The sequence below is a fragment of the Epinephelus lanceolatus genome, chromosome 20 (genome assembly GCF_041903045.1).
Source record: "Epinephelus lanceolatus isolate andai-2023 chromosome 20, ASM4190304v1, whole genome shotgun sequence".
Lineage (NCBI taxonomy): Eukaryota > Metazoa > Chordata > Actinopteri > Perciformes > Serranidae > Epinephelus > Epinephelus lanceolatus.
In genome coordinates, this window is record NC_135753.1 from 15,590,761 (window position 1) to 15,616,913 (window position 26,153).

General features: G+C 40.5%; 1 protein-coding gene across 1 annotated transcript; it reads right to left on the reverse strand.

Moving 5' to 3' along the window:
• Nucleotides 1–383: 383 nt before the first annotated feature.
• Nucleotides 384–19,680, reverse strand: pxdc1b (PX domain containing 1b). The gene is made up of 5 exons (XM_033639404.2): nt 18,977–19,680; nt 6,459–6,550; nt 6,182–6,299; nt 5,980–6,091; nt 384–4,024 (listed from the first exon to the last, which is right to left on the reverse strand). The coding sequence occupies exons 1-5, from the start codon at nt 19,230–19,232 to the stop codon at nt 3,901–3,903; spliced, it is 702 nt and encodes a 233-aa protein (XP_033495295.1). The 5' UTR covers nt 19,233–19,680; the 3' UTR covers nt 384–3,900.
• Nucleotides 19,681–26,153: the final 6,473 nt, after the last annotated feature.

Below are 26,153 nucleotides of genomic sequence, written 5' to 3' on the forward strand. Positions count from 1 at the left end.
GAACACACAAGTACATAATGATATTTGTCTCCTTGTTTGCCAGCCAAACAAATATATTGATGACTCTAAATTGGCTATAGGTGTGAATGTGAATGTGGTGTAATTTCTTACTTTGATATTTTTGTCAGATTTAGAGTGATGGTTGCTGGGTAATATGTATGTTAATATTGTCCAATGTCAAGTCTCTATTTGTGTCAAGACAATACGATAGCGTGCACTATGACCCATCATAAATTCCTTATGTCACTGTATAAGCATAAAATGGAAGTGCTCTAGGAAAGTACAGGCACCTTGAAACTGCACTCAAATGCAGCACTTGAGCAAAAGTACTGACCTCTGTACCAACACATGTATTTCCATCATGATTTCCACACAAACACACATCGCATGAACATTTCTTTTATTGAAAACATATTTATTTTCAGAAGCTTTGAGAATAATAATTTGTATCTAATACTGTCTGAGTAGCTTTAAAGTTATCAAACATGTTACCACATAAATTCATTTTCCAAAGGTTATAATTAAGATTATCTTCATTCAATCCTTTTGACATATTTACACACAGAAGGATCTCATGTCACACATAAAAATGAAATCACAAGGCATAGAATGGTTAGCTTCACAGAGCGTGGCAAGAGTTACAAAATAAATAAATTATTTTGTGTTATATTATTTTCATATTAACTGTTACTTTCTCCTCCGAGTCCTCACAATGCTGGCTGGCATGGTGGGCATACTGATATGTTTCATAGATCAGCTGAGTACCATTTTAGTCATAACATCACATAGACTGTGGCAGAATATTTATAATGCATTACCCGGCCTGCGAAGGGTCTTAAGATAGACGGACATCTTAACAGATATTTGATCTTTAAATATGAACTCTTACACCATTTAATAAATGTAATGCAGGTCCTTGAAAGAGAGAGAATTTGACCCTGGCATGAAAATTTAAATCAGACAGTTTCTTTTTATTGAGTCATATTAATCATTACCATAATGTATGCTTTTTCCCAACTGAAACTTTTATGTCCAAAGACTATCCTTCATTTCAAGACGTCATTCTTGGAGAAAAGAGAAAAGCAAAAAGAAGCATGAAATAGTTTCACACCGTGAGAAAGAGCTGTACTTTCTCATGGGGTGAATGGTGATCATGACTGTGTTACTAAATAGACTCATGTGGAGGACCGTCCTGTTGAAGCCCCATGTGCCAAGTTTGTGAGGACTGAATGCCTTTTGTATTTGGAGGGGCAGGAAAGTGGACACAAGCTGTTAGCCCACATTGTAAGGCCACAATGACTTCTGCACTGACAACACTGTCAAAACAATGAATACAGATGGATTTACTTACAGTTAATCCTACACAAACATAACTTTTTTTGCCATATGTAATGCTGCAATGTGTTCCACAGATTCATAAGAGGTGCTACGAGAGGTGAAAGCAGCCCATAAAACATACAAAAGGCATGAATTTTAACCAAGTGTTTGATTATTTCACACAACTCTTTCTATAGAAAGTTTTAATACAGCAAGGTCGTTTGTCTTCTTAAGATAAAGAGAGGACTTGTTCTCCTGTCGCAGGCCAAGCTGCAGACTCCCACATTCAGCTGTCTGACTGAACCCACACGTCTTCTTACAGAACGGGTCAGATATGACCTCAAGTGACCCATAAAACAAAGCTTTCTTTGCCCCATTTTATCACTCGTCATCACGTGGCAACAACAGCAGTGAGATGATTCCACAAAACGGCAACACTCATTCTCCGCTCTCATATATCTAATTATTTCTTTATAAACATAAAATAAGCAACGTTACAAGCTATGTTACAAACACATATTACATTCTACTTTATTACAGAGAAACAACTTCATATAAAAAAATTCTCACCAACGTCTAAAAAGGCAGCATTAAAGGAATACTTCACCCCCAACTGACCATTTGTTCATCAATTACTCACCTCGTGTTAGGATGAAATCATGAATTAAACTTTGTTTGTCTCACATGCCTTCATGGTGAATGAAGAATCCAAAAATGGGGAGAATTCTTGACGAAGTGAAGTCATAGGGGTCCGCCGCTTTTAACAGCAAAACTGTATCAAAACATCCGTTTACAAATGCTCGCACAACTCATGCAGTCTCATTCATACTTCCCTTGGAGTACCAAGCCAGACTCCATTGACAAATCCAGTAATTTTACCTCACTGAACACAGGAGTTGCTGTTCTGCTGCTGCCTAAGTCTGTAGTTTGTTTGTTATTTTGTGACATTGGTGAATCCTGAATAACCCTTTAAAACACCAAAGTCTCACAATAACACTAACTAACTAACTGATGGAGGCAGCAGTAGACCAGCAGCTCCTGTGTTGTGCGAGGTAAAATTACTGGTTATGTCAGTGGAGTCTGGCACTGAAGACAGCATAGATAAGTTCCGTTCAGTTCCCTGTCGTTAAGGGCTGTCTGTTTAAGAAATACTGAGCATACTGGATAAATGAGACTTGCATTACACTGCACAAGTTGTAAGAGAATTTTTAAACAGATATTTTGATATAGTTGTGCTGTTATTAAATGTGGCCCCCTATGACTTCAATTCATCAAGAATTTTCTCTCTTTTTATATTCTTTGTTCACCATGGAGGCATGCAAGAAAAATACAATTTTCTTCACAAATTCAACATAACAGGGGGTGAGTAGCTGATAAACAAAAGGTCATTTAAGGGGTTAAGTATTCCTTTAAGTTCTCACTTTGGAAAGTTGTAACAAAACTTTAATGACACTTCATATTTCTTTAATATTCTTTGATTTGACAGTAAACCAAGAACCAAGTGAAACAGACACTTACATAAGATACTGCATGGTTCGAGTCTATTAGCATAAAAGCTTTGTTTTTCTCATTTACTATAAAGATTTTGTTTAATGCTTAAACAGGAAGACTTTGGACAAAATTTGCTCCAATGACTCCTTTTCATTTATCTTTAGTGTTGGCTAAACTTCACACGTTGTATCCGTTCAGTCCAGTTTCACTTGGATCTCAGAGTACTCTCATGCCAAAGAACATCTGCATGTCACAGCAACAAAACAGGAATCATCCTATGAGTGTCAAACTGGTATTTTACAAAGAAAAACGCTAGTGGAAATTGCACCATAAACAAATATCATACAAAAAGCTTCATGACAGTTTCCTGTGTTCCCAAAGGAATACAACACCAGAGTGGCAACACTGTGGGTAACACTTCAGGGAGCAGGTTTAAATGTGAAGAAAATAAGCTTTGCAGAAACGTCACATTTCTCCTGGCAAATTTATGGAGCATAAATGCGAAAGATAAACAACTCAGGTAGAAAAATAAAGAGTGCTGGTTGATTCAGCTACGTTTCTAAGTGACAGTGAAAGGTCCAATACTGTAAATTCACCTCCAAATTTAGGCCAATGAGTGGCCCTCTCCCTGCTGGTTGCACTCACACTCCACACTCCACACCACAGACAATGATGTCTTTGATAAATTCTTTTGAAGTGGTCAAGCTGCGTATTTGAAACCTCTCCAGCTGTTTGCATCTGCTGCAGGACCAAAGGAGCTCCACTGTTGCTTCCACAGGTTGTGTTACAACACCTGAAAGCCCTTTGTGGCCAGCATACACACAATCCTGTCATGTTTCTTCTTGACACACTCAAGTAAGGCTCTGAATGAGGCACACTGGTGACACTGCCTGAAGGCGAAGTGGTCCTGCTGTTCTTCCAATACTTTGGTGCACACTGTCCATCTGCACCAACTCCAAAATGGGCGAGAAGCAGCTCTAGAGTATGCAAGGATAAGCAGCATTCACTTGGAGCAGCTATTTGCAGTGTTGCATAGCTAGGTTCCATTTCCTCAACGACAGCATCAGATGTCCATCAACAGGCATCAGTCTCTCATTCCAGGATGTCAGTTTCAAATGGGACCAGATGGTAGTAGGAAAGGTTGGTGACATATGCTTCTGTTTCCTCATCACACACGTCTGTTTCCAATGGCAGAAACTCTGTTCCATCCTCATACCTGGCAACAGAAAGAAAGACACATTACTCCAAGGACAGGATGTGTGATGCATTTGATTTAAGACCCTGTGGTAATTGTCGACATCAACCCATAAACACTTTATCTGCTGGTAGAGTGGAAACCTCTTATAGTGATCAACCGCTTACATGCATCAAAAGCTTGGGACAGAATCTGTACAAATGCTGTTTAAATAATGTGCTCATAGTGATCAAGTAGTCTGCTGACAGAGTTCATTTTGGGTCTTGACACATGGAAAAACTATCTAAAACTACGCTAACTGATGGAGACAGAAAACAAATGCATACTAGCAAAGTGGCTGAAGCTGCCATCATCAAGCAGACTGATAATGACCAGCCATTGAATGCCCTTGCAGTGAAAGTACGGCACTGTAATTTGTAACAGTCAATAACATTAAGTAAGTAGAGAAGCCGTTTGTTTCAGTACTTCATATTCTTTTTTATGGTGATCAACTTTTTTTTTAAATGACATTTATTGTACATCATGTAGCAATGGAAAACTCAAAATGGGTCACAACACTGCACAAAATCAACGTCTACAAGAAAAAAATAGTAGTAATAAGAAGGACAAAAAAACAAAAAAACAAAACAAAAAGGACAGTCTCATTTTAAGGACCACCCCAAACTCATGTGAAAAACCGCCAGAAAAGATGTTGGCATTGTATGTTAGGCAAACCACGGAAAAGGTCACATTTGTACATTATTAACCACACTATGGTTAACGTGTGGTTAGGTTTAGGCACAAAAACCACAAAACTCAGCAATGTTTCTGAAAAAATCCCCAGCTGTTTTTCATGGCACTATCCTGGAAGAAAATGTATCGACCACTGACTCCTGACAAAATATTGATTCTAAAGGGCTTTTAAGTTTCAAAGAGACTTTGCTCGACATCTCTATTGTTGATTCCTTTGCCCCATGTACACAGGCTGTTGATAACTCTAAGTACACAATACCTATGTACGTTGGAACTTAGACTTGAAAAGAGACTTAATGGGGTGGCTTCAAGCATGTAGCAAGCCATGTGTTTGCTGCTGTAAGCCCGGCTAATAATGCTTTCTTTTTGATCAGTCATATCCAGCTTAGACAGATCATTTACAGCAGTGTAACAGGTGAGTGACGCACAATTATCTCTAATATATCAGAGAGGTTAGAGGCAACCATTTCTCAGAATCTATCCACTGGAGCACATTCCCAAAATGTATGAAAATAAGTACCAACAGCCTCTCTAGAACACAGAGTCAGCAATTATTTTCATTGAACAAAGCTTTCTGAGTGTCCTATGCACTTGATGCACACAATTATAGTGTATTTGCTGATTTCTAGAGGCTAGCAGTATGTTGGACCAGACTTAGCTCCAATTAAACACAAAGCACAAGTCTGGGATACCAGCCTTACATTATATTCATGTGTTAAATATACAAATGTCAATAACATGGTAATCTGCACGAGAAATAACCAAAAAGAAAAAAATCTGCTATAACAATCATCCGCTTTTAGTGATCAAATTAACCAAGACAGACATGATCACTGCACACATAAAAATATCAGCTATTAAAGAGTCAAGGAAAGTCATATTTTGTGTGAAGCACCAAGAGGAATGTGTTCCTCTTTTGCTTCCTCCACACACCCAGGGAAGGAAGAGGTGCACAGACACACTTCCTGTGCGGGTGGAGGGTCTTAGGGTTGGGTCACATTCAAGGACTCCCACAGTCATCAAGACACTTGTACACTGTGCACTCAGAGCAAAAATAGAAACCCTAATATGTGTGGGAAAACATGCAGGTAATTTGTGTTGCACTGCAGGTTTTAATCAGTCTCATGGCAAGATTTTTTTAAATTATTGCTTACGGTCTTAGAAAGTGTCTATAAAAAAGCTGATATGACAAAGACTGGGGCAAGACACAGACAAAAATACTGAGGAGTGGTCTTAATACTCACGTATGCTCCACAGAGTCAGTGGATGAGGGTCTCTCTTTTTCTTCAGGGAGACTGTGATCAAATACAATGGTTTCTGTATTGGCCAGACAGAATCCATTGGACCGCATGATTTCTAAAAAGGCACAGAGAACCTGTTAAGTCATCATGACATGAGTCAACAGTGACTTCATCTTTGTATTACAAAATAATTACCAATCCATACCTGATATCTTTATTGGACTTTGAAAGCACGGCTGGATTCTGTGGACTTTGTCATTCCTCAGCACCTGATCCAGCGGCGATCTCTCAAAGAAAGTCAACATCACCTCTGACCTGGAATACTGTGGAGTCAGGTTTTATCAGTCCAGTCTACATAGTTGTAAAGTTCAAAACATCTACCTTTTACCCTCAAACAAGAGGTATTATGAAAATCTTCTCACGCACAGTAAACGTGCTAATAAAGTAATAATATTATCTAGGTTTATGATTGAGCGACCAACCTTGCACGGCATGTTGATGGCATTCTTCAGTAGTCTTTCCACCTCGTTCAGTTTCTCCTCAATGTCGTTTGCCTCTTTGATTTTCACCAGCCCTGAAATAAACAAATATGAACATTTGAAATCATCAGCTCTTGTGTGAGCATTCAAAAAGAAATTCCAAAATACACAAAATTAAAGGGTACCTTAGGTATTTTTTAACTTGGACCCTATTTTCCCATTTTTGTGTCTAAGTGATGAATAAAGACAAACATTTTTGAAATTGTTCCAGTGCTGAGCAGGAGGGCTTCACTGGTGGTCACAAATCAGGCTGAAATGTAACCACTTGGAGCAATTGTGCATTGTCAATGTATGTCCATGTAAAGTGCTTGTTATTGCCACTGAGAGGTTCAGATTGTTATTCTAAGTGTCTGACAACTTATGGAAAGGATCTCTACAGAGATGGATCTTTTCGTTAAAGAGTAAGATCCTTTTTGTTTGATCAGAAACAGCCCCAAAGTTGTGACCCCCACTCACAACAGACTCCATTTAAATAAATAGTAATTTAAGCATGTATATAGCCAATATATTTTTACATCTAACTGGGTGAATTAAGGGTTTATTTCAACCAAACCAGAGTTGGTGATTGTTGGAACAGTCAAAAGATGAACCAAGACCACTTTTGTGAAGTTCATTTTGTTTCTGTCGCCTTTGAATGAAATGTGTTTTACGATGACAAAATCACTGCTTACTCAAAAGGAGCCTGGTGGGTTTGGCGATGGTGATTTCGGGGCTGTTTCTGTTCAAACAAAAAGGATCTTACTCTTTCACAGAGAGGTCTGTCTCTGTGGGGATCCTTTCCCTAATGTTGTCTGACACTTGGAATAACAATGTGAGCTGTCACTGGCAAAAACAAGCTCTTTTGGTGGATGTAAATTGATGGTGCACAAATACCCGTGGTGGTTTCAGTGCAGCCTGTTTTGTCTCTCTGTCTCTCTCAATACTGGACACAAAACACACATAGGGTGCGGGTTGAAAAATACCAAAGGTACCCTTTAAAAGTTTATTTTATGTAATTGCACAATCTAATGTAATTCAGTATAATAGCTTTGCAATTAATCCTGTCTTTGTGTGAAGCCTCTAAACTTCAGAATTTGTTGTTACAGTGTCAGTGTCTGCTTTTTTTTCCAACCCCTAAAACCAACATCAACACAATCCAGTCCAAAAGTATAAATCACTACAGCCTACAGAATGGCATAAAAATATCATAAAATATTTATAACAATCAAGTCTGACCTAAAGAGTCTTATGTACAAAGAAACCCCACTATCAGAATGTGAAGTGCAACTATTTCTGTGCCTGTGCGATTAAAAAAAGGGCAGCTGCTTTGACCTTTACCACCACCAGGCTGTTATTTGTCCATACAAAAAGCCAGACAGGTCTGAATTTATCCCTCATCTTGAAAAGGGTTGCCACAAATGCAAGTGAAAAGGCAGTAGTCTGTTTAAAACATTAACCTTTTTATTAACAATACATCCTGATATTTACCCAGAATAGGAGGAGGGAAAAAATAGACTGCTGTTATTGTCTTTAGAACAAGAACACAGTGCGACGCTGTAAAACTCCCACTGTAATTGCAAAGTTTTGTACGATAGCAGTAATAGCAGAGCAAAGTAATAACAGTGGTCGAGAGAAAAGCGACACAATAACACGATAATCCTGCATAACACTAGGAATGCAATTTAAGAAGCAGTGGGAGTGTACCATCAGCACTTTCAGCAGCACAAGGCTGCCGCCCATGCGAACGAGCAGTCAGCAGAGCATCATTTACGGCCATGCTGACAAAGGGATGTGGTGAGGGGAATAACGATGAAGACTGCAGCCACACTGATGACTCTCTGTCTGATGTAAGTGCTACAGACAAGATGTAGTCACACAACGGTTACTGTCACATGGAAGCACTGAGTAAGAGAGAGCCTACAGCAACACTGTGCACAGTCACAGTCTCATCCATTTATAATGGCCAGCCGTGATGACATCATACCCAGGGGGATGTGAAGAGTGATTGGGCAGTTAAATCATCACTAGGAACCAAGTGAGACTCCCACCCAGTCTGAAGCTCACACTGCCTCAGGATCATGTTCTGTTGTTTAAAGTCCCTTTAAGACCTGTTTGCCAGTTTTTTTTCTGTACATGTGCAGATCATCCATGTTTCAGGCGTATACTGATATATTGTGTTGTTTTCTCATAACCAACCAGCTGTGAGTCGAGTCTTTAGGCAGTTTAAGGTCCTTTGAGAGTTTAGAGCCGATATTTAATATTGTAAACATAGGTAAAGCTACAGTTGTTGACTTTTATCAAAACAACTTCATATTTGCTGAAACTGTCACTACATCCACACAGTATCACATGAGACAGATAGTACGTGAGAAAAATCATGTTCCTCCTCCTCCTTATATGACTGTAAATAAAGATGGACAACACGTCATCACTTCCTCCCACTGTACAAAAATGAAGCCAAAATATCTCAGATACAGCTGCCACCATTTTGTGCTGGTGACATTATTTGGAGCCAAAGTCTGCGCAGTAGCGTTCTCCAAGGTACTGAGTTCACGCTATCCAACTAATCGCGAGCAGCGCCCTTGATCAAGAGCACATCCACTGGAATACACAGCTGTCTAAAATGACAGCATGAAAGCATATTTGGGAAACATCTATTTGACCTTTATGACCAAGACAGCCAGACACCAGGGACCGATCAAGATGTTTTTGCTACATTTTGGGTAGCTGTCACGTAATCCTTCTTGTTTATACAGTGTATGGCCACAACTAGTACTGCTACTAATGACATGTGCTGAAAACTACCGCACTCTGTTGGAAAACTACCAATCAGAGCAGAGAAGTCTCTAACACAGCTGGTAATCATGCCAATCACTGCTCATAAACTGCGGAAACTCTCAAATTAGGCAGCACTGATCAAATATGAATCACGATTCTGTTACTACATTGCCTATTTCTCACCTCACATGTTTTCATAAACATATTTTAGTGTACTGTTTAGCTGTAAAACGAGACAATTTGCTCCAGCCATGGCAGCCAGGTCACAAAACTCATTGGTTGTTTTTGTGCACACATGGTGGATTGTTGCAAATGCCATTAGAAGCACTAAAAGGGGGCAGAGGTGATGTTTGTCATATTGTTTGTCTCAAATACTGCGTGTATATAATGACAATTTCAGCAAATAGTGAATGCATCATAGTGGGGTCGACTGTTTTCATGTAGCTACAGTCAGGAAATAAACAAGAAAACTCCAATCTTCTTGTTACAGTGCATGCCATTTTGTGAAATGGATGATTTGTAGAATTACCAGCAGTTAACATCTCAACCGGAAACAAAGCCTGGATGATAACTTCACCACAGAGAGTTTAAACCACACCCAGTCTTGTTAGCTGCTGTCTTTGTAAACAGATTCAGAAAGTTTATGTCCTGCCATGTCCATGCTAATGCTATGAGTCAAGTGCACATTATCTATTAGGTGCCAGCACACAGCGCACACAGGGTGCACATGGAAACAGGGTGGGATTAGGAAGAATGTATTGTCATTTGTTATCAGAGGGTGTGTTAGGGACTGGTAAAAATCATCACAAGTCCTCCGATCCTCTTTAAAAAGCTGTTATCTCCGCCATAACAAACTGATACTTTGGTCATGGAGTGGAAAGTCTAGAGGAACCTGTCCTGAGGGGAAACTTGGGACACACAGAATATTTAGTAGCCCAAATATCCTGCCGTAAACAGATGATGTCTCTTTTTATTTATTTCATTTCTGGACATATTTTAAGTTCAGAGGTCACTATGTTTTGTGTGAGGAGGACTTTATTTTGAATGGAAATCCAGACAAAAGCCACATTTGAATTTATAAATACCACTGTGATGCATTCAAATTAAATTATATACAGGGTAATGGGATTATTTTTGCTGTATAAACCAGCAGGCTGTGTGAGATATAACTGGCCTGTTTGATGTGCAAAAGAGAAGTATGTGTGGTTATTTCTGCAACAGCTTGGTGTTTGTTGCGTAAGAATTAATCGCGCTAACCACAGCGGATCTGGTGTGTGCAGCCGCGGTTGGATGATGCACGCCTCTCCAATTAGAGTCAGCAGATTCAACACATACCTGCAGCCATTAGAAGGGTATGAAGGATATTAATCGGCTGAAAGACTTACATATGAGCAAGCTGTTGTGGATGACAGGTATTGATGTTTACTGTGCGTTCCTAGCATCACTGCCATAATCAGAACACAACTATGTCTAATTCTGTGCAATTAGACACGCCTACGTGTTGAGGAATACATAATAAAGACAAAACAAGGAATAAAAGAGGTCTGTGTGATTTTGGGGAGGTTAATGTGGGTCGCAGCGATCAATTAGAGTGTAAGAAAAGGCACAAAACTCGGGTGTGCCCTGCTGACTTGCAGGAGGGCGTCACAAAATGCAATCAATCCTGACACCAAAATTGCAGTGCACCACTAGTTTGACAGTGACGCCCCTCCTACTGCACCTCTCCTCCCACTGTGGCAGCCAAAAATCAGTAAAAATCCACACAGGCACAGGGAAGAAATAAAAACAGCACACTGAGCTTCATCTACTCAAGAACTTTTAAATATTAATTGGTGTATATTTGATCTCAGATTTGCCATGTTTATGACAATTACAGGTTGTCTTCTTTAAAAGACATTGACACAAAATGTTTTTTTCCTACCAGGGTCCCGAAGTTTATTTCCTCCAATTTCCTGTGACAGTCTATTTCCTGTGTGGGCTTCCTGGCTCTTCTTTCTGAGATTATTCATTCAGCCCCATTTGGTTGATTCTTTAAGGCTTTAATTCTTGATTATCTTCTTTGGAAGATCAGCTTAAGTGGCAGCGTTTATCTGCTTAGTGCAACAAGTTTGTAAAATGTAACGACAATAATGTACAGCATATGAAATTTTATTGTTTGCACCCGCCTCATAATTTCTGTAATTGCACACTCAAGTAATCCGTCTGTTGGTTCTGTGACAGCATGCTGTGTTGACAAGAGACTTCATCTATTAGCTGAAATAACAGAGTAGACGTAGACGCACAACAGGAACTCGACTGAGCCGGAGTCATCCTCAAACACAGTATCTAAACAGTCATCAGATGTTGTAAGCACCAGCTAGTTCTACCGTCTGCGTTGATCTGATAAGCACATGTCAACACATCATCTAACCACTAACGCTCCACAGTTTTGTCAACATGTTATTTTTGGACACCTCAGTCAACAAACATCAGTAAGTATCCATGAGAAGGTCAGGCTGTGTTATACGTTTCTTGTGTCCCGTCTATACAAGCACCAGTCTAGTCTGTGGTTGTGTGTCTAAAATCACTTCTTAATGACATTTTATTTTAAGTTTCTCTGTTCTAACAGTAAATTAAATGCAATATTACCATTGTCACATCCCAAAACTGTCAAAAGTAATCAAATTATAGTTGTTCACTTAGACAACAAACATTACATGTTTAAAATTAAGTTTGCATCATTCTCACTAAGCAGTTGCTTGATTATTTATTTTTTATTGGTTACACAAACAACACTAAGTGCTTAAACTGAGTCTCACTGTCGCTGGCCTTACCTTGAATTTTAAGGAATAGTTTGATATTTTCGGAAATACGAATAACGTATTTTTCCAAATAGTAGCCCGGACGTTTATTTCACAAAATCGATTTTGACCCCAGGCGTTTAAAAGAACCAGGCGGCTATTTGCTCAAGGCTTTTTTTTTTTTGCACCGACCCGTTATGTGGTTACAGTTCCTGTCCAGTATGTTTTTAGTGCAAAAATACTGTATAATGTAGGGGTGAGTTCGTGTACAAAAATCTCTAAACCTTTAGAGTGGGTCATTTTTTTCGTGTACACGGATTTCACCACTGGGTGGTGCTATTGCATTATACCAGTAAAGCCCCAGTTATCCGAATACCAACCGAATGGGCCATTTAACCAACGGTTACAGGCCACCACACCGAAATATCGCCATTCCGACGGTCCGCCATCCCGAATTCTGGTCCCTGAGTCCTGACAGTAAGCTATGGCGAGCCTGTAGAAGCTGTATTCCCCATGCATGTCAGCGATTTTCACCGGGGACGCATGCGAGTAATTCAGGCTGACATTACCTGTTTTTCAGCGAACTCTTCTGGTAATTTTATTAAAAGGCATGGCATATAGGTCCACAGTAACTTATTATTTTTATTATTGGGTCTTATCAGAGTGGGCTACAATGAGTACCGGGCCATCAAATCACAGCATCCGCAGTGAGAGGACACGGAATTGTGTGCGCTTTTACGCACGCGGGTCAAGGCGATCACGGATATTTGATGTGGGAAAGATGTAGCCAGATGTATTACCTGTTTTAGATACGGGGCTTTCTATCCGTCCGTCCGTAGCATGAGTCATGTGCACCACTTCACCACCGACCCGTGCGTAAAAGCGCAAACAGTCCCTCAGAGAGGGACAGCCATGAGGCAATGAATGAGGAAATAATCGCCCAGGCGTTTAATCGGACCAGCGTTTAATACACAAAATGGGGTCAAACCCCCGGTGGCTATTTGCCACCGGGTGACTATTTGGAAATATATGGTATTCACTTTCTGACCGAGAGTTACAGGAGAAGATTGATACCACTCTCATATTTGTCCATCAGACACACCAAACCAACATCAAAGAACTAGTGGCAACAAAGGCCGACTGTTGCGTCACCTCACTTGGCTTGTATCTCAACCAAAGAGTTGCACTTGAACACACCACAAAGACGACAGCCATCAGGCAACTAGCATGTACGTTCTGCACCTGTGTGAGAGGAAATAACTCTCCATACCAGCAGGTGGAGGTAGGATGTATTCATAACTAAAAAGGGGAAACCAGAAGACTGACAGGACGCAAATGTGCATTTTCTAGGATAGTGAAGAAACGACCTGCCATACTCTCCCTCTTAGTGGCTAGTACTCATTGCCTCCATTGGTTGGGTTGGTTAGGGTTAGGATAAGAATGTCGGGGTAATGTTAATGAATATCTCAGTCATCCAGGTCATGGTAATCCTAGGTGCTAATTCGTAGGCAACTGGACTTGAGTTTCTTGAAGACATTTCACCTCTCACCCGAGAAGCTTCTTCAGAACTGAATCATCCCTCCGCAGATTCACCCACGGAAACCTTGTTACGACTTTTATTTCCTCTAGATAGGCAGGTTTGACTATCTTGTCGGCTTCAGAACTGAAGAAGTCTTTTGGATAAGAGGTGATACGTCTTCAAAAAACTCAAGCAAGTCCTGCTGCTTCTTATATAGCACTTAGGTATGTCAAGGTGAGCCAATCCCAAGTAGAGTAAAGCAGAGTAGGGCAGGTAGGAAATTTGCTAGGAAATGCGAATTTGCCAACAGGATGGATTCAAAATGCTAGTTAGCCACTTTGCACATTAACAACATTAACCAATGATTAAAGAGCAAAGGATATTTACCATGCTCTAGTGAACAAGAGCACAAACAATTACAGACCATTTCTGCTAAAGAGCTCTACGGATAAAAAAAAAAAAATCCTTACCTAATATAACAAGTTTGTTTTGATCATATGCCCTCTTGACCTTAGTCATTTGTTTGCTTTCCTCACTTCTGTTCCTCTTGTCATATGCTGATCTAAATTTCCAATCAGAGTGTTTTCACTAAATGACAGGCTCAGCTTTCTCCCATGCTGATTCAACATGATGAATTGGACGAAAAACCAACTGCTGACCCCCAGCTTGGTTTATCAGGGCCCTTAGTTCACTGTAAGGCTATAGCCAGCAGTCAGTTAGCTGACCTTAGCATAAAACCGTACTAAAACTGTGTAAAAATGCCATGTTGCAGTTTTACAGAAGTTTATTTGACAGACTATTTCTTGGCCAGGCACAGTAAGCTTCTGGAGTGTTAAGGATAACAAGTACACTGGTGAGCTTTAGAGATGCTGGTAAATGTATTTTGTTACTTCCAGGCAGAGCCAGGCTAACTGTTTCCCCCTGTTTCCAGTCTTTATGCTAAGCTAAGCTAACCAGCTGCTGGCAGTAGCTTCATATTTAACAGCGTGATGTGAAAGTGGTTTCAGTTTTTTCATTTAACTTTCAGCAAGAAAGCACAAAAAGTAAATTTACAAAAATATCAAATTATTCCTTTAATACCGGCACTAATTTAGACGCCTGTCAGCAAATCAGAGCCAAGAATGTTAAGTGACCATTAAATCGTTACAACATCCTTTAAGTACGTACTATAAATGTATTCCATGATTCTCTCAACAACTACACTACACTACACTACAAAAAAAATGCCCAGCTCTATGATAATCAACTGAAATGATGATTCATAAGTGTCAAAGAGTAAACTGTTAAGTATTTCTCATGTAGGTGGTAGCAGATGAGTGTAAGAGGGAGTGATTTCGGACACAACGCATGTCTAAATTCCTTGTGAAATCTGTCTCACAAGGAATGTGAGCCATCACTTCCTGTCTCCGTTCACTCTGGGGTCACATGTATGGTAAGTGTTAAGGGCTTTAACAGACCACAGGGACTAAATATGGGAAGTCCACTCCTCCCTCTCTCCTCTGTCAGATCATGACATCAGTCTGAACGCTCTGCACGCCTTCCTTGTTGCTTGGACGCAGCACAGACACAGGAAAACATGAGGGGAGCCAGAAACTGGAGCAAAGTGGAGTGAGAAAGGCCAGAGCTGCATTTTTTCACGGCGACTTTCAATCTTGCAGTTAGAAGAGATGAAAATGAAATATTGAACAGAGGTAGGAATTAAGGAAAGGCCATTAGGGGGATGTTATTAACCCCGTGGCTTTCTATCCATCCATGAAATTGTCAAACCAGCCTGAGTCACTAAAGTAACACTGATGTCTCCCTCAGCGGCGATATCACAGCTCCATTTATCTTCGAGCCATAATCAGGACATGAGGGGTGACAGACAGTAAAAAATAGAAGTGAAAAGTGAGTCATGAGATCAGACACGTCTCTTCCCAAAATGCACTGCAGACTGCACTGGCAGCGGCAGAGCAGCGAGCTGTCAACAAGCTCGTCAGCTATTTCAGTGCAGGGGCAGGAAGCGAAGCTTTCCAGTCGCCACTAAAGGGATGTTTCCAAAATATTCATATAGGCTCAGTGAGTAGAGACAAAAGGGGGGTGCCAAGGAACAAGAACAAGCTGGGAGCTCTGCCAAGCCTGTTGGCAGTGCCACAGCACCACAGTGTCAAAGATCCAAACCATGAGGGCAACAGGTTTGGGCTTCTTATGCCTAAAGGCTGCCCTCTACAAAGCTCTGCCTAAAACGTTGCTGTAGAAGAAGCCATGGTACCTTATCATAGATAATCAATATTTCAATTAAGTTATTTTTTCTGTATGGTTAATTCATGTTTCATTCGCTCTGAGTACAACAGAATTTGCAGATTTCTGTCCGATTTTGCCCTATTGCTAAAAAATACTTGAAGAAATCTAAATATTTCTTTTGCCACATACACACAGGATGTATCTATCACTTGATTAACTTTTGGGGGGGGGACAGCACCAAGAACTGTCACTTCGCAGCTGGGCTCGTACAGTGTGTGGCGCAGCCTTGGTCTTTTCTCAGCAGAGTTTAAAGCTCTCCTTGTGTTTGTTTGGGTTCACTCCCACACCACAGACTTGCATCAGATAGAATACATCTGCTGTTGCCTTTGATCAAAGCAGAACCGGGGTTTGTTCCTGAGCACCAGATAATAGCTGCTCCAACAGCCCAGTAACATCACCTCCTCCTGAAGAATTATGATGCGTCAGATGCAGAGAGCAAATTTCCACAAGGAAGTCAGCATTGGTACTTTTGGTATTCTCCCATGGGAAATCCAACGTATAGGTCACAAAGAGGAGGAAGCAGACCTCACAGAGCTAACGGCCTTTTAGCTCTGAAATATTGACCAGGAGAAAAAACATGCTGTCACCATGTTGGTCTTGTGGTCTCAAGGCTATGTGATAGATCTGCTAATGTGACACCTGAAAGTGGACTTTGTTAAATATTAACCTGCTCAAACAAAAACACGCAAATATATTTGTTTAGTTCAGATTATCCAAAAACCATTTTTAAATATTGACTTTGTTTTCTTTCTTTCTTTTATTCTGCAGCCTTAACATATAAATCAAATAACGTTAGTAATTAAACCTTGTATTCAAGTGATGTCTAATAGGACCATCAACCTATAGGATCCAAAGTTTAGGTGCCTGGAAATAAGATACCCTTATGGTTCTCAGTTTAATAGTTATACGTCACACAGCTGGTTAAGTATGGGGTCTGACTTTAAACCACAAAAATGGGGAGAAAAAAAACTTTCGCAAAAGCACAAAACAGCAGTTGTTGTACTACAGTCCCTGAGCCAAAATGTAAACAAGAATATTATTTCGCAGTGATTTTCCTGTGCAGGCAGAAGCAGTTTTCCTCTCCAGCAATAATCCAGTGTTAGGGGAAATTTTCCTGGTCTTTTAATGCCAAATATGCAAAACCCAAACTGTCCAACAAGCCCAAAACTTGCAACCCATTCACCAGAGAAAATGTTGCATTGTAGGTTTCTGCAAACTACGGACATGTCACATTTCCACATTATTATTCAGCAGATACACTGAAACTTTACCTTACAATGCTGTGGTTAATGTGTGGTTATGTTTATGCACAAAAACCACTTGGTTATGGTTGGGTAAAGATAATGTTTTGACTTAAAATACAAGGTTTGGGGGACATAATCCTGGCACAAAAAAACAGCGATGTCTCTGCAACAACACAACCACTCTCAGTGCCACTATCCCAGCAGGAAAAGTAGCAATGTCTCCATAAAAACACAGACACTGGGGTGCCCACTACTTGGTAGAGCAGCAGGCACCCCATGTACAAAGGCTGTATTGGCTGTGGGTTTGATTCCAACCCATGGGCCTTTTGTTGCCTGTCCTCCACCCTCTCTTTCCCCCCTTTCATGCTATAACTGCCCAAACAAATAAAGGCAAGAACCCTCAGAAAATATCTAAATAATAAAACAGATGTTTTTCATGCCTAAAGGCCACTGCAAAGAGCAATGACTCGAAAAATCACAACCTTTTTTGTGGTTTATTGATCTTAAACAGGGGTCTGCGCCCCATCCACCATCCACCATCCCATCAGATGACAAAATCAGCTCATATACAACATCACTTTAAAAATGTTGATATGATATGTATAAAAAGACGCAAACATAACATATTCATGGTTTGCAGAACCTGGAGTCAGGGATGAAAAATTATTTGTAATGATAGTTGCTGTGTAAAGGTGCATTTATGTTGTGGCAACGTGGAAGAGACTTTAGTACTGAGCTATCAGTCAATCAGGAGAAACCCAGTCTACAATAATAATATTCTTTTATCAAGCAAAAATGCCAAATATTTGCTAGTTTTGGTTTCTTAGTCATTAGTTGCAGTATGAGAAAAAATAGTAGTGCAGATAAATAGATAGATAGTGCTCACTGGTGCCAGAAAAAGAGACAGCATTACACCAATCCTAACAATTAAGCACTGGCTACCTATCAAATACAGGATTGATTTTGAGGTTCTTTTATTTGTGTTTAAAGCCATACATGGGCTGGCACCCCAGTTTTTTTTCTTACTACTTTGTTTATTTATTCTTGTTGTAATTATATATTATTTTGTCAGGGATGAAGGACTTTATATCTTTCTGATTTTTCTTTTTGTTTGTTATTTGTATCACATATAATAACGTGAAGAAGGGGCAGGACTAAATAAGCTCTTTGCTTCCTCCTGTTCCCTCTCGAACACATTATTTTGTGGTTGTTGTTTTTTTTCTGGATAAGACTGTTTATTTGTCGTTGTGCTTTTTATGACATTTTGTTACTTATTATTTTTATTTTTTATTTGTTGTTCAAGAAAAACAATAAACTAAACTAAACTAAGTATATTGCTGAACTTCTCCGCCCTTACTACAACTCCCGACCTCTTCGATCCTCCGAACAATGTCTTTTAACTGTCACGTAATCGATGCTGAGGGGTAAGATAGATCGTGCCTTAGCGGTAGCTGCTCCAAAACTTTGGAGTAGCCTTCCGTTACCAATCAAATGCTCCCCCACCATTGACACTTTTAAGTCAGATCTTAAAACGTGCATGTTTTCAATGGCCTTTGGTTGTTTGTAGTGGTTTTAATATTTTGTAATCTTTTTTTATGTAGCCTAATTGTTCTTACTAGTTTTGATATTTGTTACATTTTATATTGCTATACATTTGTCATTCTTTTAGTTTGTACAGCACTTTGGTGTTTTTAAATGTGCTATATAAACTTGATTTGTTGAGGGGGCCCCAGCTACCTCCTGTGCACAGGGCCCCATAATTTACAGCTACGCCCCTGCAGAGAATTTGACCCTAAAAGTGCAACAGTTATATGACTTGTGATGTTCTGTATTAAATGTTGTATCGTCACTTCCTGCCATATTTTCCATCAGACCCACCTTCTATCAGTGGAGACTTGGAGAGGTCTCTTCTGTCCTCAGGAAAGGACTCCAGCAGTCTTTTAAACAGCCGCCCCAGATCGGAATAACTCCGATGCAAGTATAAAATGTTCCTGTCAGACCACTCTGTCCTTATCTCGAAGAACTCCTCTTCCTCCCCCCGCTGGCTGATGATGAGTCTCCGGATCCCGTTGACCCAGCAGTCCCGGACAAACATGTTGACCAGCGACGTGCCTTCAAACACAGCCGATGCCATTCCTCAGACGTCAGTCCAGCATGCTGGGGCGGGCCGGTGGCGGACAGCAGGCTGGGTGAGGGCTGAAGGAGGCGATGTCACAGGGGATCTGCAAATTAAAACAATCCGGCAAACAAGCGGAGACAACTTCGGTAACTTTTCGGGTCTGGCCGCAGCTGTTGAGTACGCAGGAGGAGGGTGATGATTTGCTCAGCCCATCACAGGCGTGATCTCAAACGTGGCATGAGAAAAAAATAGACTTTAGAGTCATAGATACCGCCCCCGCAAAATTGATTCTGGTATCGAACCAACAACAGTTTATTTATCTGTCATCCCCAGCAAGATAAAAACTAAAAAAAGTCCAAAGATCTCTCAAAGTAGAAAGAGCTGCTCCCTCCTGCAGGCTGCCGTTAGTTTCCTTAATCCAGAGCCTGTCACTTCACACTGTCTGGATAAGCCTTTCTTTCAGCACAGTTTCCTCCCTCCTTCCTTCCTCCCTCCTTGACAACAGGGTATTATTATGCAAAGAATGCAAAAGGCCTGCAAAGACGAAACTGTCCATCTCCTTTAGAAGAAATAGCCTATTTTTCCTCTTTTTTCTTACTCAAATAACTTTTACTACCCTGGGATCTGATGACATTTGCCACGTCTTTCCTTAAATCTGTACTGAATCTTAAAATGAGATGCTTGGGAATAACCACAGGAAAAAAAATCCTGGCATAAACAACTCAAACCCAGCAGCATTTAACTGTATGCTAGATTCTCCATTTCTGACCTCACATAACTTGTGTCTTTAGTATTTTAGCCAATATTTAACCACAGTAAAAAGAGATGCACTGTAGCCCATTATTTCTCTCTTGTCGGAGTGACCAAAAAAGGAGCAGATCTTCCTTGCATTGCACAGTTGAGCCGTGCACTAATGTTTCACCAGTAAAAGAGCTTTACAGGAAGTCAAGCAATGACGATTCAGCTGTAATTAACTACTGTACTGTCTGCAAACAGTTCTGGTAAAAGCAATTCATGACAATACAGTACAGGAAGTAGCATGTTGATTGCGAGTAAAAGCCAGCTGTAAACCACTCATTATTGGGCAGACAAATAAATGCACGTAAATCTGCACAGAAACCTGAATATTGCACTGTTGAGGTCAATCCTGCTGTAATGTGCACATTACATTTTATGGGACTGAGCAGGTGGTTGCTGCAGAGGTCTGCTCTCATGCTCCTTATGAGCTCAGAATCACATTTCTGTGAGTGTTTCAGTCTCATTAAGGACTCCAAGCAAGGCAACAGCCAATTAGGAAAATACACAGTTTTAATTTGACATATTTAAACTGTCCAAAGAAGTCTTCTTCACGTGACAGTTTCATATTTAGCTGTTGTAGTGAGGAAACATATAAGACGGTGATATATGAAATATTCTGAAGATCTGACTCAGTGGGGCATTCCTGCTTCTCTGGAAGTTCCAGTTATATGTTTTATCCCTGTACTTTTCTGTGTCATGGTTTCATTGACAGGTTGTCTGTTAATGTAAACCACTTCCTGTAGGTGGTTTTTATAAGCTAGATTTGTACTCAGTGATCATGTTAAAGGGATGGTTTGGAATTTTTGAAGTGAGGTTGTATGACTATAGTCAGTAGCTGTCTCCAAGTTTGGAGAAGCAGGCAGGAGTACCACCACAGAAGCTAGGCAATATACTGCTGTGGATGGGGGCAACAAAGAAGTTGCTGGTGTACCACAGCCTTGATCCGTAGTTAAGTTACTGTGTAACTTTGGTGAAATAAAACTAATTCTTTAAAACACCAAAGCCACACAACAACACAAGCACACTAACCAATCAAGGCAGCAGTAGACCAGCAGCTCCCATGTTCTGCAAGGTAAAATTATTATTTTTGTCAGGGGAGTCTGGCTTTGGAAAGAGCATTGTTAAATTTCACTGTGAGTTCAGGTCCCCATTGGAAGGGACCGCCTGACAGCAAAAACAGTGAAAACACTCAAAATATAGTGTACGCTTAAACTAATATTGATGTTTTTGGTGGGTTAAATGCAGGGCACACCCGCCAAGCGCCAATGGCGGGTAAAAAAATTAGTTTGGCGTGTAAAACAAAAACACACACCCGCCAGTGGCGGATGGAAAATTTTGAATTGCATATGGGTTTTTTATGTGCTTCGACCATTTCTGCCAGCTGTGTCAGACTATTTTGACCCTCACGGCTTATTGTACGTGTGCCGGGAAAGCATGACGTCGGCTACCGGAACCCTGGGCATTCTATGGTAACTTCTGACACATTTCTGCCGTGAAGTCACCGCCAGAAAAGAGGAAAAACGAAGATGAACATGTTGGACTTGGACAAGAAGAACACAGTTAAACGGAGTACAAATGTCGCACGGCATTTTATTGAAAAATGGAAACTAGATGAGGCTGGCCAGCCGTGGTCATGGCTGACCTACGACCCGCACACCACCATGATGAGCTGCAGCCTTTGCCGCAAGCACGCCAAAGAAACACAGAGGACAGGGTTGGATTTTCCTGAAGTTGGATTTTCATACTAAAAACGTAAGGTAATTATTTTTCATCAAACTTCATATAGGATTCATATAGCACTTTACTGGACACTCAAAGATGCTTTACAGAGAGCAACAAAACAAAAGAAAGTAACAAAAATGAAGTAATCAATAAGAAGAGAAACAAGCCAGGGAGGGAGAAGAAGAACACCATTTTTAAGAGGTTGTAGGCAGTTTTGAAGAGGTGGGTTTTGGGGGATTTCTTGAAGGTGGAGAGTGAGGGGGAGTCTCTGATGTATTTAGGGAGTGAGTTCCAGAGTTGGGAGCAATGGAGAATGTCCTGTCCCCCCAGGTGCAGTGGTTAGTCCTGGTGGAGGGAAACAGGAGGTTGGCATCAGCAGACCTGAGAGTGCATGAGGGAGTGTGCCGGTGGAGGAGCTCAGACAGGCAGGGAGAGCCATGCTGTGGGGGGTTTCATAGGTGATAATGAGGAGAAGTGGATACGATGGGAGATGGGGAGCCAGTGGAGGTAATGAAGGTGGGGAGTAATGACAAGACGAGCAGCTGAATTCTGGATATATTGTAGTTTCTTGCAAGTTGTGGATGACAAACTGTAGAGGAGACTGTTGCAGCCGTCTAGTCTGGAAGTAATGAATGTATGAATGAGAGTCTCTGCAGCTGAAAAAGAGAGAGGGTTGGACTGAAGCTGGCAGTGTTTCTGAGATGGAAGAAGGCTGTTTTAGGGATGTGTTTGATACGTTGGTCAAAGGAGAGAGTTAGATTGAAGATGACACCAAGGTTACAGACATGACGGGAGGTGAGCACAGTGCATCAATGGAGAAGGAAAAGCTATGGGTGGATTTGATAAGAGATTTGGGAGCTGATGATAATGAATTCTGATTTTTCACAGTTTAGTTTGAGGAAGTTGGTTTGAAGCCAGGATTTTATTTCAGTGATGCAGCTGGTGAAGATAGAGTGAGTGGCAGGAGTGATGGCTATGGTAGAGATGTAGAGCTGAATGTCGTTGGCAAAATCAAGTTGTGTTGACAGTCGTTCACTGTACTGACTAAGGATACTGTAGGTACCTCATAGAACCCCACTACAAAAAAATCCAAACTGTCTGTTTAATTTTCTAATACTCCCAAAAATATATTTAAAGGAGCTATGTGTAAGAAATCTAAAGCAAATAGTCATAAAATCATCCTAATATGTCACAGAGACTAAGGAATAATGTTCATATAACATACTGATCTCACCGACAACAATAGTACAGCCAGAATATTCTTCTAGGGTCTATATAGCAGATGCTTTTGAACGGTGGAGACGGTTGAAAGCGGAGAAGAATTTGAAATCGGATGTCGAAGTGGCTACTCTTCTCCTTGACAGGTAAGCTTTAGCCAAAGTTGGCTAACTAGCATCATAGCTAGACGGGGATGGACATATTCATTTTTGATCATACATTGTAGCCCATGTGCAGGTGGGTCATCGACCCGACTGATTTTTTTGAGAAACAAATGTTAGCAGCACGGCAAGCAGCATTAGTAGTGTCCCGGTACATAGCATTAGCAGTCTCCTCCGCTGTATCCCGGCAGCAGCGTTAGCAGCAGAGAAGCCGGACTTGCTCGAATGGTCCGCTGGAAAACTGAAGATCAAAGACACGGCGATGCGGTGCTGCCACGGCAGCCGCCTGTGGGCAAACAAATCAGTCTCCAGCGTACCGCTGTCCACCAACCTCGAATCTGTAAGGGAGGGGGGGGGGCGGACACGACTCGCAGCAGTATTTTTAATTTGAGTGCAGTAACTGTTTTACGGATCATTCTTACATACAGCGCCTTTAAAATGCTAAATAGCCTGCAAGTTTAAATGCACTTCTTATTATGGCAACTTGTTTTCAGATGAATTGTTTTATGAATGAAGATTTACTTCATAAGAATAATGTCTAAAGTAGCGTGCATGACTAAAACTGTAGTTGAATTAATTACATTTCCACATTCACACTCTTTTGTGGTGCTTAGCAGTTGAATATGAAGTGTAATGAATACTGAAAATTACACTAAAGGAAAACATCAGGAATGCTGTGGAGCAAAATCATGTGATCGGTCATCTGTTTGTTTGCAGAACAGATTCATATTACACACAAAGCTTCTGTCCGCACAGTGACCTGTATAATTACAAGAGCAGAAATTATACAGTAGGAAGAAAATTACTATGATGCACTGTAATAATAAAGGAACTGTTGGTAAATCGTCATGTGGTTGAGGTGTGAGATGTTTTACAGAGGCAGCACTGACTCATCCTGATAAGTAACCAGACCCCAAACTTAACTGTACATCTTCTATTGGCTGGTCTTTGCTGGTACAAAGCCTAGCTAGTTAAAGATAGATATTGAGGTACAGGTTTGGGGTTTTGATTATGCTTTAATAACTGAGTCCAACCTCAGTGGGTGGCATTGAAGAACCATAATTGTCAGACTGACTTCCAGAGAGAGAATCAAATGGTGAAAGTGAAATCTAGGCAGCCAGTTTAATGCTCCAAAATGATGGATAATTTGGCTGTTGTCTGCCAAAGTTTCTGTTTAAATCAAATTAAATTCTTTGCCATTCAGAGGCGGCACTGTGGTGCAAGAGGGCTCCTGGTTCGAACCCAAGGTGGGGGTAGCCTTTCTGTGCAGAGTCTGCATGTTATCCCCATGTCAGTGTGGGTTTTCTCTGGGTCCTCCAGCTTCCTCCCACAGTCCAAAGACATGCAGGTTAATTTGATCTAAATTGCCTGTAGGTGTGAATGTGAGTGTGAATGGTTTTCTGTCTCTATGTGTCAGCCCTGTGATAGTCTGGTGACCTGTTCAGGGTCGCCTCTTGCCCATTGTCAGCTGGGATAGGCTCTAGCCTCCCACTTAACCCTTAGTGAGGGGAAAATTAATGAATGAATCTTTGCTATTCAGCTCTTCTTAGTTAACATTTATTATGACAACAGTGGTTGTGTAGCACCACCTATTGAGGTTTTATGAATAAAAGAGATTAAAGTAGCTTTGCATGTGTTGGTTTCAAGCTGCACAGTCAAACTGAGGTAAAGTAAAATAAGACTATGCGAAGCTAAAAGCAAAATGCTACAGTAACATCAGCATGGTAATATACTTACAGTCACAATGTTGACATGATGTTGTTTAGCATGTTTACCATGTTCAGCATCTTAGTTTAGCATGTTAGCATGCTAATGTTTGCTCATTAGGATAAAACACGAATTATTATTAGTTTCCTTACAATTATTAGTCAATTGTGATTCATTTTGCAGCAGTTTTGTCATACCCAAAAAGATGAACAATCAAGGTAATACTAAAGATAATAGAATTTTGATCCACCCCCTGGGCACCATGGCAAGTTTTTTTTTTAACACAGCACTATTCAGACTCCAAGCAGTCCAGTTATCAGAAGACCACTTTTCGGAACCAAAAAACAACAAAACGGGTTGTTTTTTTAGGGAGATGGACATTTTGTAGTGATCATTTGCTGTTTTTCCACCGGGGATAGTGCCACAAAAGCAGTTTTTTTAACCAAGACATTACTGTGTTTCCTGCTACGATAGTGCCATAAAAAGCGGTTATTTTAAACTGAGACATTGCTGCATTTATAGCAGCTTTTTGGCCACCAAAATCAGGTGTTTTAAGCCAAAATATGATCTTTTCCTAACCATGACAAAGTGTTTTTTGGTTGACCACAGTGCTGCTACATGGTAGTGGAGAAAAGTAACATATCTGTGGTTTGCAACCTGCCAACATTTATTCTGGTGATATTCTGGTGACATAAGGCAATTCAAAGTGCTTTAAAGAGGTATAGAAATACATTAATGTAAGACGAAGTGAGAACAAGTAAATAATAAAATTTCATGGCAACCCATCTAAAAGGTATTCAGATATTGAACTGGTGGCACTAGATAAAAAGTCAGGGGATTAATAAAGCCTGTATGATTCATCCTCTGGGGACCATGTTTGAAGCGATTTATTCAACAGCTGTTGAGATACATTCATGTGGAACAAAGTCGACAGCCCATCCAAAACTTTTAAGTGTTGGAAAAACAATGAAGCATGTCCCACTATGAAATAATTACTTTATTACTGATTTTTTTCTTCAAGTATGGAGATGCTGTATGCTGCACATTTCATTTTAAGCACGAATGATTAGAGGATGATTGTATTACACAGAGAAACCGCCTCAGTATTATCAAAAACCCCCTTCTCCCTGTGTAATAATAGGATCTGTCTGTCTTGAGCCGGGCTTCAATCTGTGGTTTGGCCACATTTACAGAGTCAGCACATTCTGTCTCAAAACCTCATTCCAGTGTAATTCCTCTGAAAGAGTAAACTTTAAATGGAAAAATAGACTTTTGCCCACTCATCCTTAAAAGCTTTCTCATGCAGAATTCTTAACACATTTGTCTCTCA